Source organism: Centrocercus urophasianus, unplaced genomic scaffold, assembly GCF_019232065.1.
Source record: "Centrocercus urophasianus isolate 14NV4802_14NV808 unplaced genomic scaffold, USGS_Curo_1.0 seq_18, whole genome shotgun sequence".
In the NCBI taxonomy this organism is placed as follows: domain Eukaryota; kingdom Metazoa; phylum Chordata; class Aves; order Galliformes; family Phasianidae; genus Centrocercus; species Centrocercus urophasianus.
Genome location: NW_024884733.1, coordinates 8,278,499 through 8,293,688, shown reverse-complemented (window position 1 = coordinate 8,293,688; position 15,190 = coordinate 8,278,499). Strand labels below are relative to the sequence as shown.

The following is a 15,190-nucleotide window of genomic DNA, read 5'->3' as shown; positions in this document are numbered from 1 at the left end:
CTGCGGCAGAGCCCAGCCGGGCCGGGCCGGGCCGCGCAGCCACTTCATGGGAGCGGAGCGGCCCGGGAGGAAGGAGGGAGCGGGGAGCGCGGGCGGCCGGCGCCGGGGAGAGGGCTGGGAGCCCTCGGTAGGAGTTCTCGGCCGGCACACGGCCGTCCGGCTGCGCGCAGCCCTGCGCCTGCCCGGCGGGCGCCTGCGGTGAGGGCAACATCTCTTCTAGAGACGAGTTTAGTCATTGCGTTAAATATTTGCACTGTGGTGGCACGTTCAGGGTTTGGGTTGATTTGCTGCTAGCGTTTTTTTTTTTTCGTTTGTTTGTTTTTTTGTTTGTTTGTTATTTTTTTCTCCCAACGAAATGTTCCTTTATTCCCGTCCAGCTATTTTGTGGGGATCGCTGCCTGCCCCAGAGCAGAGAACAGTTTTGCGTTGGCTCCGCGCTTCCCCCCGCGCCGTGCAGCACAGGCGATGCTCTGGCATCCCCGAACCCCGTCCTCCCTGCGCGGTTCCTGCGTGTCCCTGCCGGTCCGGGCGCTCTGGGCAGCGACGTGCCGCGGGTGCGGGGCCGAGAGCCGCTCCTTGAAAGCGCCGAGCCCGTCGGTACCGCATTGCCACCTCCGCCCGGGCTCGGCGGCTCCGTCAGGAATAATTGGGCAGGCTTGTAAGCAATGTCAGGAACGACGGAACCTCCTCCAGGCGGGCGCGCTTAATTAATGAGAGGGCCCTTCCTTTCTGCTCCATCAGGTAGCGTTACGGATCCGCCGCTCCGCTAACGGAGGCCGGAGGTTTCTAAAGCGCTTACTGATGAATGTGTTGCTTACTTAAGGGGACATCAAAAGTTTGTTGCTAGCATCAGACGTGAGCTCTCCGTTTCCAAAAGCCAGCGGCAGCTCCCGGTACACCGGGATCGCTGTCCTGGCACCGCTCCGCTGTGGGCGGGTGGTGAGGGCGCCCCGGGCCGGGCTCTGTGGGAGCCGCTGCCCTTCGAGCTGGGTAGGATAGCCCGCAACGGAGCATCTAAAGCCCAAATCGAGGTCTTCATCTCCTATGAAGCCATTCGCATTAGCACTTGGCCTCCGAATGCAGCTCCTCGTTGCGGGTGCAGCAGCGCTTTGGGAAGACATCAGATGGGCAACGTTCGAGGTGTTTCAGTCAGTGCAGGATTTTTCCTTCCCTTAAGTACGTGCTCGGCCTTTGCAAAAGTCCCGAACAGTGAGATGGAGGGAGGGGGGGGTTCGGCCGTGGGACTCTGCAGCCCGGGACAGCCCGCAGCCGCTCGGCCCGCCCTCCCCGGCCTGGCTTTGCCATCAGTTCCCCCCTCCCCCGACCCCCCCTCCCCCCCCGCAGTCCCCCTGCGCTCCGGGCGGGCTGCGGCACGCGATGCCGGCACCGCTCCGCTATAGAGCTCTCATTCTTCTCGGCCACGGGCTCCAAGCTAAAGCCTATTACAGCGTGAACGATCCTGCGCTCAGTTCGGGGAATTTAGGACAACATCTACATGCGAATTAATAATTAACCAGCAATAATTAGAAGAGAGGGGAGGGCACTGCGGCGGGGAGGGAGCAGGGGACAGAAGGAGTCTGATTCAGCCCGCCCCCCCTCCTGGCGAGCCAGCGCCAGGAGCACGGCCGCGGGAGGGCACAGGGCTCTGTCCCGCTCTGGCACCCGAGCCCCGCTGGCACTGCCCGGCACATCGCGTCCGGAGGATCCGAACGCAGAAACGGCGACAGCGAATGGCAGTGCTGCTGCCCGCGCCGGGCGCTGGGAGCCGGGTCTAGGTTCACAACCTATCGCTATTTTCTGCTCTGCCAGCTCGTTGCGGGGCACGGGGCTACTGCCGCTCCGCCTCGTCGCCCCGTGGAATCGGGCACACAAACAGAGAATTGGAGTAAAGTCGACTCTCTCGTAGGTGATACCAAATGTAGCCAAGGTTGCTTTCTGCATTTAAATTGATTGCATTATATATATATATATATGTAATATCTTGGTACTGTTTCAAATTCCCCTCTGGCGTCCGTAATAACTTCTACCGTCACCGCCTCTCTCCAGTCCCGCACCCCCGGAGCAGAGCCGCTCGGGGTCAGCGCCGCGACACCCCGCACCGCTGCTCCTGGCCGGGCCTGCGCTGCTCGGGCACGTGTGGGGCTACCAGCACAGAGCATCGGGCCGAAAAAAGCAAAACTCAGAGCGCCCGGTAATCCGAAAACGCGCACTGAGCCGCGTATTCATTTGCCGAAGGAGGTGATACTGAGATAACCGACCGCGATGAGCTTAGCGTGGCACTGCCAGGGACGCATCCCCTCGGCCAGGCAGCAGCGAGCAGGGCTGCGGATCGCGATGTGCGCGCAGCGGCTCTGCTCACCGCGGCGGAGCGCAGCCGGCAGCTCCTCCGCGGTTTAACGGTAACCCCCATCGAACGCGCACTCCGGGTGTAATTTAGCCGTCGGAAAGTACAGTGTTTAGCTGCTTTTGGGAAGGATGCTCCTAAAGGCTACGTTCACGGGCAGGTAAGGGGAGCCTTTCGTAGGAAGGAAAAAAATAAGATGAGAAAGAAAAAGGAATACAGAACACAGCTCCGTATTTATTAAAAAGAACGGCTCGGGCTTCCCAGACTACTGTTTGTCAGGATTAAAACACCCGCACCGAACGCTGACTGCGAAAGCACCTGGGGTAACCACCATTCTGGGCTGTTGGTTTAAAAAAAAAAACACAACACGACGGCAAAGGAACACCCGCAAATGGCATCGTGAGGTCTGAATCGCCGCACCGCTTACAGGGGTTCATGCAGGACCTTACCTTGCGACCTTAGGAGCTTCTGCCCAAACTGTGCCCTCCTTTATGAGCGGCGAGGGCTGGGGTCTGGGTGGGGAGAGGCTCGGTGCTCAGCCGCGAGATGGAGGTGGGTCCTTCTCCCTGGCGGAGGATCCCTACGTTAATTAAAATAAACAAGCTGCTGCGTGGAAGGATTGTTTCCCTCTCCCCCTCTCGCCTCTCTCCCCCTCGCTACATCGCTTCTGATTCGGAATTGACGCGAATTTCTCACCTCTGACCCCCGCAGCACAAGCGTTTACCTGCCTTTTCTTTGCTGCCCGCTTCAAAATATTTACTTCGAAACAAAACAAACAAGTATTAATAAAAAGAACGAATGAAAACCAAACCGTCTCCCTCCCAGCTTTGGCCGCTTTGCTGGGTTTTCCTGCTTAGCTGTCTCAGCTCCTCAGTAATCAGGTGAGGTGTTAATGGGAGCCGGTTGTAAATAAAACTAATAAAGCAAAGAGCATATTAGGAAATTTAAAAAAGGCGAGGGCTGAGAGGCTGCTAAAAATATTGCGGTGAGCGGTTCCCCATAGTGTCGCTTGCTTCGTTCTGTGCTTAATTCACTGCTGAGCGGCGAACCCCGTGTTGTTGCCATCTCGCTGCATTATTTTTTTTCCCCGAATCGTGCCGAACCAGCCGCGGACTGCAGCAACCCTTCCCACTTCTACAAAAAGCGACTCGAGAATGGAATCGCTAAACAGCAAACTTCAGCCTGATCTGATGTGATATGATATACGTACTCGCGGAGCAAGCTCGCTTTGCCAAACCCGATGAAACTGTGAGTTGTCATGCAATACTACGCAGTCAAACCTGGGATAATTGAAAAAGTGAACCCAATTTAACCCATTAGAATAAAATCAGATGCCAAGTTGAATCGGAATCATTGCTTCTTAGGTGACAGGACCGATGACAATTGATCCACCGACTCAAAACAACAGAAAAATAGAGGCTCGAGGCTCGCGTTTGACACCCGGAGCCGCTCTCCGCGCGGTTTGATGCCCGCCCGGCCTTCCCCGGGGCTTTCTCTGAGCTCCTGTGACAGTCTCAGCTCCTCTCCCCTGAGCCGTGTGACCGCCAGGTCGATGTGGCCAGCTTGGTGATCTATTCATACAAAAAGAAAAGGGGGAAAAAAAAAAAGAAAAAAAAAAAAAAAAAAGAGAAGGAAGAAGAAGAAGGAAAGCCGGCAAGGGATGCTAACGATCTGCTCATGGAAAGGAACCGGGCGGAGGGCGGAGGCAGCGCTCCGCTCCCTGGAAGCAGCGAGCGGGGCCCCTCCGGGAGCCGCGCCCGGAGCCCGCTCCGCCCCGCGGGTAGCAGAGGGGTCCCGCGGAGCGACAGCGCGCCCGGAGAAGCACTCGTGGAGGTGTCGGAAGGGGAGAGGGGGGCAGCGCTGCTAGCGGAAGGAGAGCGGAGAAAGCCCCGCAGGGCGTGCCCAGTGCGCAGGTGATCTAGGGTGCGCTGTGCCGGCTGCGGGGCATGGCCGGTTTGATCCCTCGGGTGACGGTAAATCGCTCCTCAGTGGGAAGTTTAAGCCGGGGCGGCCCTAGGTATAGAGCAGCCCGGGCTGGCGGCGGGGCGGCTGTTGCGTGGCGGCTCGGTGCCCGGCCCCGCTCCCTATAGCGCCCGAGGCGTCGACCCTCTCCCTGCTGCAGGGGCACGGGCCGGGCTCCAGGAGAGCCACCTGCTGCCAGCGCCGTGCCCCTCACCGGAGGATCCCGCTGGCGACGGGAAGCGGGCCGAGGGTGCTGGCCCCGCGTTCAAGCACAGCCCCCAGTGCCCCTGGGAGTCCGGGCTCGCCTCGCCCGGCCTGCAGCCCCGTTGCTAACACGGCCGGGACAGACTTCAGCTCTAAAATGCACTTCTTTCCCGTCTGATGGACGTCAATATACAAACGAAATCCATTTGGATGTGTTCTGTTACCAGAAGGCTGCGCTGACGTTCAGATGATCTAAATCTTAGCATCTGGAAGCCTGTACGAGCATCTTTTTGGAATTGGCTTCGAGACATTTCGTTCAACCGGAGCCAAGGCTGGAGCAAAATAGGACACCGAGAACAGACAATAGTTTCCAGCCCAAACGAAACCTCCCGACTCGTCAGAAAGTACGCGGATGAAAAATGCCTCTCCGCGTAGCGCGGCCCGTCGTGCCCCCCGGCCAGTTCCGTAGCCGCGAGGTCCGGGCAGAGGGCCGGGGCCGCTTGGGGCTGGGCTTCTCCGCGGCTCTTGGAGCGCCACCGCCCATCAGCACCGCGGCGGGACGCGTCCCGGTGCCGCTCGGTCTGGGAGCTGATCTGAGGGAGATGCTGTGCCAGGCAGTAAGAGCAACAGCGCAGATAGCAGTGGCTGCAGTAAGAAATAGAGGGGCTGCCTTTTGCCCGGAACAAAGGCGGGGGAGCGCCCGCTGAGGGTCTGTCCAACGCGCAGGAGGGCTCGGCACCTCCCGGCTGCTCGTAGATTTGTGTAGCATACTTTACACTTCGTATTATGCTTGCAAACAGAACATTTCTGTCTTCCAAAGCCTTTTACAAACTTGGACACTGATCAGATAGACGTTCAATCAAATACGAAGAATGTAAATCATTCAAGAACACAGTCCAATCTGCCCAGCCGGTCCTCCTCCCACCCCATCTCAGGGTAGGCGCTCAGCTCAGCATGGGTGTGTGGGGAAACCCAGGGCTGCCCCAGGTCAGACCCAGCTGGAAGCGCGGCCCGGCCCGGTCTGCTGCTCCCCGGTACCCGGTAGGGACGCAGCATCCTTGGGGAGCTGCGGGCTGGGCTCAGCCCTAGTAGCAAATCGCCCCTGGCGGCAGCTGTCCGTGAAAGCACTGCCTTCAGGCAGCACAGCACACAGTTCAGTATCGCTGTCCCTGACCCCTCCAAAAATCAACCCAAACTCCAGAGTGTACCCAAATTAGCAGTATTTCTTACATGTTGCACCGTACGCAATAGTGATGATAAATACACCCAAGGGATGTAAATTATTGCATACACCTGCTTTCCCGGCTTCCTTCCAAGTGAAATTCATGGTATGACCAGATACAATCCAACAAATGGATGAACCCATTACTTGTAGTGCAAAAGAAAGAGGAGAGGTGATCAATAACGCTGTGCCAAAACACACGCACACACCATTCAGTTGGTGCTTTATTGCAACAAAAGCGCAGTCACCGTGTGCCGGCTGCAGGCACGGCGCATGGCAGTGAGCTGGTGGTGGCAGCCACGTGGAGCTACAAGGTGTGCTCAGGTCCTGCAGCCGTTCTCGCTGAGTGCAGAGGCGTTCACGGTCACACATAGAAAAAAGAGTTGAAGCGCTTCTTTTTCGACTGGTCTCTTACGTTAACTTGCTCATATGGACACTGCAGAAGAAATAAAACAAGCCATTATTGCATTACTTAGTAATCAGTATGGAAAAGCCCGGCTCGGCTTATGGTTAACAGGAATTGTTAATGATATATAAATCATTTGATCTATTGTGCCCTCCAGACTAAAAGGAAAATAATGGCAACCCCAAGCAAATGGTCCTAATTAGCGTCCAAGAAACCACTTCCTAAATGTATCCTTCCAACTCATTCCGGTTTGACTGTCCAGAACAATCTTTTGTTCTTAAACTTCTTTATTTTGTATGTAACTGCAGAAATGCTGTGCATACTGCAGCTCCCAGAATAGCTCAGCTGAGAGCACAGCACGGCACAAGGAGCAGAGGGGAGAAAGCACGATCCCGGGCTCTCAGTACATCTGTAACCATGTTCTGATCAATTTAAACTCTTTGTCCCCAAAGCCCTGTGTCCTGACAGTTCCCTTATAGGAAGAGAGAGATCTCACTGAAGAAACAAGTCTTTGCCACTCGGGCAGCAACTTTAAAAAGGAAAAGCTAAAGCAGAGCCACAGTCAGCTCCACATATTTGAACTGTGTATCACATGTGCTCACTCCCTTTCTCCACTGCTCTCAGAGGGATCTTTAGGTTAAATGCACCATGGCCAGCCCCGTGTATACTGCACCCTGAGTGCTACCCACATGAAAGTTCAGGCACAGCTGTAACCAGAGCCTGCCTGGGGGATGATTGTGGCCTTGGCCTTGTCTGTACTGGAAGCGACAGAACTGGCGCTCCTTGGATCTATGTATGTAAATCCACAGTTCTCATCAGACGGACCCTATTGCTTAATGACATTCAGCCACTGTTCTACCAAATCCTGCACCTTATGTCACTTCTCCATCTTGCTACAAAACATAGCTTCTAAAGTTTGAAACAACATTCTGGAAAACAGAGCTATCTTTGAGACAAACCCCATCTCCCATCCCTGAAATGGGAATGCTTGTTGGACACAGGCTTTGTGATACGCTGCTTCTTGCCCTTGGCTGAGGGACTTGTGAAAGGGTACAGAACTTCCATAAACTAAAAGTCAGTCAAATAACTCCTGTGCAGGGCACTTAATGCTATTTCTAAGAGATAATGTCAATGGGAAATGCTCCAATAGTTTTATTCTCTGCCAATAACCTTCCCTAGACTTAACGTGTCTGAGATCCTCTCCCAGGCAGGGCAGAACACACAAGATGTGCTACCAACTCCTGCTGCCCGAGCACCAGTAACATACAAGTCACAGGGACGGCGCCCAGGCGGGGCTGGGGGACACGGCTTGTACTCACATGTCTGCACGCAGAGCCACAGCATTTACCTCTCCGCAAGTGGGCAGCCTCGGTGAGCACCTGGTAGCCCGTGGCTGGGTCCACGTAGGTCTGCCGGCCCGCCTGGGGACAGACACACAGCTCAGCCCGGGCCGGATACAGGCAGCGCTTCCACTTCGGCTGCTTTCCCTTTCTGCGCTACTTCCTCTTCCCTTTCCGAATTCCAGCCTCTCGCATTTTACGTGTAAACCATCTCACGCAGTTATCGGACAGTGTCTAACATCTTTCACCGCTTAAGATCTCCTCGATCTGCAGCCTCGCCCGCTCCGAGCCCCGGGCCCCGCGCCGCACGCTCCCGCATGCAGAGCCCCCCGGGCCGGCCGTCGCCGGCCGCCGCCGGCCGGGCCGCACTCGGGAGGCCCCGGAACGGCGCGGGGCGGACGCGGAGCCCCCACGGCGTCTGCGCGGCGCTGCCGAGAGGGGCGGCTCCTGCCCTGGGGCAGCGCTCTTCTTGGGCCCGGCGTTCCGCGCGGCCTCCCTCGGCCCCAGCGCCGCCCGCCCGGAGCCTCCGGCGCAGGGTCCCGGAGCACGCCCCGCTCTCACCGCAGCCGCCTCCCGGTGCAGCTCCACGATGCGCCACTCCAGCGCCGTCAGCTGTGGGGCCGGGGGACGCCCCGGAGGCGGCGGGCGGGCGGCGGCGGCCGCGGCGCTGCGAGCGGCTCCCGTGGCGGCTCCCGCGCCGGGCCGGGCGCTCAGGGACGGCCGCCGTGCGCTTCCGGGCACGGGGAGGGCGGGCGGGAGGCGAGTGGGGGCCGGTCCCGAGTCCCGGCTGTGCCCGGCGGGTGGCGGCTGCGAGAGCTGTGGAGGAGTTCGTTGGGGACGGCACAGGCAAGGCTGGTGGCAGTGTGTCCTTGTGCCCCTGTGTTTGGGTAACGTGTACAGATGGACGGTCACATCGTTCCCGTTCCGTGTTTCAGCACGGTCTCAGGTTGCACGTGGTGTTTGAGATCTGTGACGCACTCTCGCCTTTCACACCTCTCCTCGTGCTTTCAGCCCAGTCACCACCAAGCGCTTGCGGTTTCCCATATTCCTGTGCTGGGCTGCTTAGCTCTGGCCCCGAGGCCCTGGTTTCACCGAGCTCCTTCCCTCTGGCCACTGTCTCCGAGGAGCAGACAGCAAACCGGCAGCGCAGGAGCCCGGTGCCTCTCCCCGCCTTGTGCCTTTTGCTCGGCCTTCTCCAGTCTTGCGTGCTATGTCCCATCTCTCCAGCCCCGAGGTCCCAGCTCCCCTCTTGCTTCCTTACCCATTTCCTTTCCAGGCAGCACTCGCCTTTTTACACCCTTTTTTGGCCTTTCCAGACATGATAATTCTGGTGGGACCCCAACACAAACTGTTCAAAAGAAAAACTGGATATGAAGTCATGTATTCCCCTGAATCTGGGCAGTCCAGCTGAAATACCAGCCATCAAAGAGTTTGGCTGCACTTTCCCAGCTGGCACAGCAGGATATAAGGATACATGGAAGCAGGGTTTGTTACCGTTTATGACTTGGCCAGTTCCAGAAATGTTTTCCCCTTGTGTGTGGCACAAGGCATACGCCCGAAGTATGTTGCTTTCAGTGTGTTGTCTCCTTGCCAAACATGCTGCTGCAGGGGACATGAGTGCTGCCTGAAGTCACTGCAATACTAATGTGATTCTCAGGAGCACAGGGCAAGAGAGATGTAGGCTAGTTTTAAAGACAGTGCATTACTAGCTCCACCTTTGTGTCTATGGAAAAAGCTATTTCTCAGCAGCAGTAAATAATTCTAAGTAATTATTTTTAGGATGGAGTAACTGCGTTAAATCAAAATTTAGTTTTATTTTTAAGTGCATGTAATGTTCTGTGGTACTTTCCAGGATCCAGAAGTGTACACAAACATAACGCCCAATCTGGGAGCTTGTTTTTTTTCCTAGGTCTGCCTTACATTCCATACAATAACTCCCTTATCACTCAAGAAAAACAATCCAGGAAGCCAGCAGCCGAACAATGCCATAATCTTAGTGCAGTAGAAGCTTAAATCTTCATGTATGACTGAATGTGCCACCTCTGTGTTTATGTGCCCAAGGCCTCACCAAGCTCAGTCCCACGTACCATGTCAGAAGAAGAGATGTCATTTACTGACCTCACAGCTCTGCAGCAGCCTTTGGGTGTCCAGCATAACTGCTTCTTGATGGCTGTGGAAATGGGAGCTTCCCACTAACTGGGAATCTAAATCTAAGCCCTTCATATCCTATTATTTGAATTACCCCCCCAAAAATAATAGTGGTATTCAGGATAGATATTTCAGTTGGGTTTGAATGATGACTGAGGAGGAACCATGGACAAGGAGTGCAGGATAACAACTGCTTATTATGTTCTTACAGACTTAATTGGTGGACAATGCAGTTTAGCACTTCTGACCATAAAAACCAATACTAAGTTAACGAAATCTGTATTTACTAAAATCTCAGGAATGGAAGGTGTGTTGTTTCTCAGCTTAGCAGTGCATTTCACAGCTGGGTGAGCTGTACATTTCAGTTAACCAATGCAATGAAACAGGGCTTGTTTTGCAGATGCTGGTTCCAGTTCTTTAATCCTAGTCTCATGAAACTTCAGCAGCAGCTGACAATATCTCATTTTTCAAGGAAAAAAAAAAAAAAAAAGACAACACATTTGAAATGAGCAATCAGTGCTATTTATTTATTCAAGACTGCCCTACATTCTGAGTGGGTAAGAAGGGACTGGTGAGCAAGGCCTTTGTCGTCCACTTGGCTTGAAATGTCTGCAACTGGCAGACACTGTTCTGCTCTCACAGAACTGCCAGTGAGTGCTACTGAGATACAGAGCTTCAGATGGGCAATGCTGGCTGCTCGCTCTCAACACGTGGAAGGTCCTACCAGCAGATCTGGGGCTGGCTGGGAAATCCTGCATTTGTTGGGGCTTCTGCAGTGAGGGTCTTGAAGTCAGCTTCGACTGAATTCAAGGTGAAGCGTCACAAAATCTGAAATGTGTATTTTGGTGGGAAGGAGTTGCCAAAGTTCGTTCTCAACTGACGGTACCTCCTGCTGGCTTTGTGTGTCTGAGCACGGTGATGGATTGTGCAGTGAGATGAGGGCAATGCCAGTGGTCATATTTGCTATTGAGCATCTGGAGATTGTCAGGCTATAAACTCCCCATCGCAGTGTAATGGTTCCTTTGAGATAATGGGAAGTTTTGAGGAGACAATGGGGAATTACATCCTCAAAGCTTTGGTGTACACAGAGATGTTGAGCTTATGTAGACGCATTGCAGAACGCACTGTCTTGACAGCACGTTTTGGGGGGACTAGAAATGAGCATCACCTGTCAAGAATAATGTCCTCTGCATGGTTTCTTTTGTGGCATTTCAATGGAAATGTGTCTTTGTTTGCCACTTGGCCCCTTTGGACTCAGCACAGAAAACCTGGACTTTGTATGTGTTTGTTTATGGGCTTCTCTTACATGTGACTTGCAAGCCACAGCACTAAGCATTTTTACCTCCTGTTCATTGTTTTCCCCTCAGTTTGCAGCCCTCCCAGCCCTGCAGTCCCCCACTGGAGCCATGGTGACATCTTTTACATCACTCGGCCTTCTTCCTGGGGCTGCTGGGGGTTTTAGCCCTGAGTAATAGGAGTGCTCCCCACAGCTCTGCAATTTGCTCGGTGGTGCCTGTTCTCTTCTAGTGGCTGGCACTGACTTCTTTCTATATTTTTTCACGTGTTCTGTGGAAGACAGATCAGTATTTTCAAATCACAGTTACAGACAGAAAACCATCTGTGACAGTCATTTGGAGAATACACAACATATAGAGCTTATTGAGCATCTTTTAATAGACTCCGAGTTTTGTTATGAACTAACCTTTCTTTGAAAAGAATAAGGAAGTTTGGCTAAGTTTTTTAGTGAACCTTCTCACCATATCAGCTCTCTGTGCTAGACAATACAGGGGAGCATCGTGGGGGGCTGCGAAGCTGTCAGTGCAGCACTGAGTTCTCCCACTGCCGGTTTTGCAGGCAGCAATCAAGAAAAGGAAAGAGCGTGAAGGGAGATGCCGCTCAGTACATGCTCACTCACTGCTGCTCTTTTTTGCTCTCCTGATTTTTCCTTGTGTTATGTAAGCTTGTTGCCCGTGTCACTTGAATTCATGCACATTTATGGTGCCTAGTCGCTAATAGGAAAATACAGTTTTAGATCAAAGAGTAGCTGATGAATAAGAAGCACTTATTCAACAGTTGCTGATTGCAGTAATTTGTTATGTATGCGTGTGCAGTCAACAACAGACAAAATCATAGTATCAATACTAATTGAAATGCTGTATACAGTAGCATCCAGTGTGACTTGCTTCAGCCTTTGCTTTCTCCTGTGATTCATTGCTTTTTCCCTAGAACATACGGAGAGAGTCCATTGCAACCCATTTCTTTGCAAGGAGTCAGCAGTTTTGTTTGTATAAGGAACAAAGGAATGTAGAGGGCTCCACTTTGGAGGAGGGACTCTTTCATCTGCAAGTTGGATGAAGATTCTATTTCCTAGCTGAAAAAAGTCATCTTTTAAGACTTTTTCTTTAAATGTAGTAAATGAAAAAAAAAATAATTTGGGGGTACTTGTGGAAGACTTACAGATACCACATAATTTTAATTTAGTTTAGTTAAGAAGGATGGAAGGATGGAAGGATGGAAGGATAGAAGGATGGAAAGAAGGAAGGAAGGAAGGAAGGAAGGAAGGAAGGAAGGAAGGAAGGAAGGAAGGAAGGAAGGAAGGAAGGAAGAGATGCAGTACTTCATAGGTATCTAGGACAATTTCTAGGACTAAAATAAGCAAAAAAAAAAAAAAAAAAAAAAAAAAAAGTAACCTAGTAAAAACCTAATTCAGTCTACTTCAAACTAGTGTCAAATTTCTTATTTTCCTAAACCACAGCCTAAAGTAACATAAATCTGTTTTCTTCTAATATGCAGACAAATAAAATGATACAACTGTGCTTATCAGATAGGGTAATTCTGACAGCACTGACTTCTGCCAGGCTGGGAATATCATTTAGTGGTACATACATCAGAGATATAATCCATGTAACCTGGTATCTGTTGGCTGAAGCCACCTTCTTGGAGCCTATGGGAGTGTACATTTGTCTGTTGAGCCCTTTAAGCTCTGCAGAAGCAGGCAGGACTGTTCTATCACACCTAAAATCTCTTGCTTCTCAGCTGCTGCCTCCAGCAGTAGGTTGAGGTGTGGTAGCAGTTTGTTCACACTTGAGCACTTCTGAGATCTTCCTGCTGATTGTGTGGAGTTAGGTCTTTTCTAATGGGTTTCCACCTTATAAGATTGTCTTCCCCTTAATGCTTCTTGGTTACCTTTCTTGAAACCCTCAATCTCTGCTGGAATTGGGAAGGAAAAAGGTTGGAAGAAGCGTGAAACAAGTCAGCTCTTCCATGTGAGCTGCTGCTGCTGCCTGCAGATGGCACAAGCCCGTGCAGTACCCAACCGAGCAGCACCTCTTGCTGCTCCTTCCCAGTGTGGGGCAGCTGCTCCTGGACCTGCCAGGGTGCCTCTGCTCCTACATAACCCTTCCAATAATCTCTGTGCTTTCTTATCTTGAGGAGTTTCTTATCTTGAGAGCGGTTGCATTTAATTTTTTTCAAGCATTCACTGATAATATGGTGATTGAATCGATTTTTACATAGCATTCTTCAGAAGGGGATATCACTCTTGAAGCCTAAGGAATTATGAAATATAACTGTGGAGCCTTTCCTATACTTCTCTTTGCTCAGCCTGTGCCAAGCAGCAGCCCAGTGCTTTCATAGTCTGCCATGGAGCAGCTTTCTTTCAGCCCTCATTTGTTATGGCTTGGCAAGAGCTGGAAGCAATCCTCTTCATAGGATTTAAATGGTTGGTGTAAACATTAACAGACTAAGATATTTATTGCTTACACCTGGCAATAGTATATTAAGGAAAGTAGATTTTTTTTTCCCCTACACTTAGAGCCATTTAGTAACAGAAATCCCCGTTAGCTTGGCTAATCCAGTGCCTTGTCTTCCTAACCTCTGCAGCCCCTGCTCCAGACCTGGTCTCCAGAGAGCTTTTCTCCCCTTCCTTGTTGCCGATGGGATGATAAGCCACCTGCCTGCCTGGATCAGTGAAATTCACTTAGTTCTCACTCAGAGGGATCAATATGTGCTAGTGGTGTATGGATTTCATGTGAAAACTGCCAGCTTGATACAGAAATATTTTTTTCCTTGGGGTAGTGCTCCAGGGTAGTATGCATCATGAGCTCTCTTGCTGGCTGTGTATGTGGAAAAAAAAAACCAACAGCAGCCAACAATATTTTTGTATAGCAATAGTACTGTGTAACATAGGAAAGAAGAGTCTGTAATAGCAAGGTGAATGTTGTTGTTTTCTTAAGGAGCACAGAGTGCATCTCTTACCTTTTTCTTGCCTTCCTAACTGCCTGTGCTTGCCTGTAACTGTTTAAAGACCTCATACCCTAGGGAAAGGTGTGAGATTTGATTTAAATGGATACCAAGGAACAACATTTTGTTTGTAACTATCTGTGACCTTCCTGCTTTTTCTCTGTCATTAGAAAAACAGAATAGAATTAGTTAAGTAGGAGTAAATGACTATTATCATAATATGTGGCAGATTAAGTGTCCTATGTCTTCCTACGTGCCTTAGAATTGCAGCGCTGGTTAGGGCAGTGCAAAATCACAAGAACACCAAAAGCACAGCAAAATAAGTAAGGCTGAAGACTTAGTCTCAGTCCAGTTAAAATTGCACAAGTGATTGTAAAAAAAAAAACATCTGAGTGGTATTTTCAGAGGTGAAATGCCTTTAGTTAGGAAAGTGCACTGTTGTGCTTGGGTTTTGACGGGAGAAAAAGGCTGATGGTATCAAGTGGGTGAATAGGAGAAATGGTATATCCTTCTTCTTGTTTTGTCTGGGCTTTGTACATACCAGTGATACAACTGGAAAGGAAAAACCTTCCTAAGCAAGCATTTTCCAGGCAAAGGGAACCTCTGGGGCATGAAGGTACTTGGAACAACGCAATCAAATCCCATTTGTTCCAAGGGTTTGGATGGGGTCAGTTGCTGGGCTTTCTGAGCAGGTGCTTGAAAAATATGACAATCTTCAGGAATCTGAAGGATACAAACAGCACACTTATTCTAAAAGGTTAAAAATAAGTGGGGAAAATAGCCAAAACCCGCTCTTCTCGGTATGAAAAAGTGTGGATACTTTCTAGATTTTTTTCCAGAAACTGAGCTGTGCACGCTGTTTTTACTCCCTAGATACGATAGGTAAAAGATGTCCTAACTAATATGAATCCAAGCAGGACTTTGTGGTCAGGAGAAACGACATTTCAAAGTGCTGTGGAAACTGGCTGTATTCCAGCCTGTTGCTCTTGAGTGCAGGATCAGTTGTTCCATGTTGGGCTACCTGCACTGTAGGTTCCCACATCTGAGCTGCCAGCTTGGCTTAGAATCAAGTTCTTGTAGTCTTCAACTACAGTTAATCTCTGTGAAACATCTGTCTTGCAATTTATGCTTTTAAAGTGATTATTTTCTGCATGGACTGTGGCCACTTCTGGCCCACTTACCTGTGGCTCTGGAATCTGCAGTTCAGGGGGTGCAGTTCCACCTTCCTCGTCCCTCCTGTTGTGCACAAAGTACACTGACAGCCTCATTTATGTGCATGGGATGTTTCACAACATACCACTTTGCTTCTGTAATTATAGTTT

The 15,190-nt window shown here is 51.4% G+C and overlaps 1 protein-coding gene across 1 annotated transcript; it reads right to left on the bottom strand.

Annotated features, from left to right (window-relative positions):
• Positions 1–5,938: 5,938 nt before the first annotated feature.
• CUNH1orf53 (chromosome unknown C1orf53 homolog) lies at positions 5,939–8,522 on the bottom strand. The gene is made up of 4 exons (XM_042819443.1): positions 8,472–8,522; positions 8,040–8,294; positions 7,458–7,559; positions 5,939–6,168 (listed from the first exon to the last, which is right to left on the bottom strand). Exons 1-4 carry the CDS (start codon positions 8,520–8,522, stop codon positions 6,097–6,099), a joined length of 480 nt encoding a protein of 159 aa, XP_042675377.1. The 3' UTR covers positions 5,939–6,096.
• Between the last annotated feature and the right edge of the window lie 6,668 nt (positions 8,523–15,190).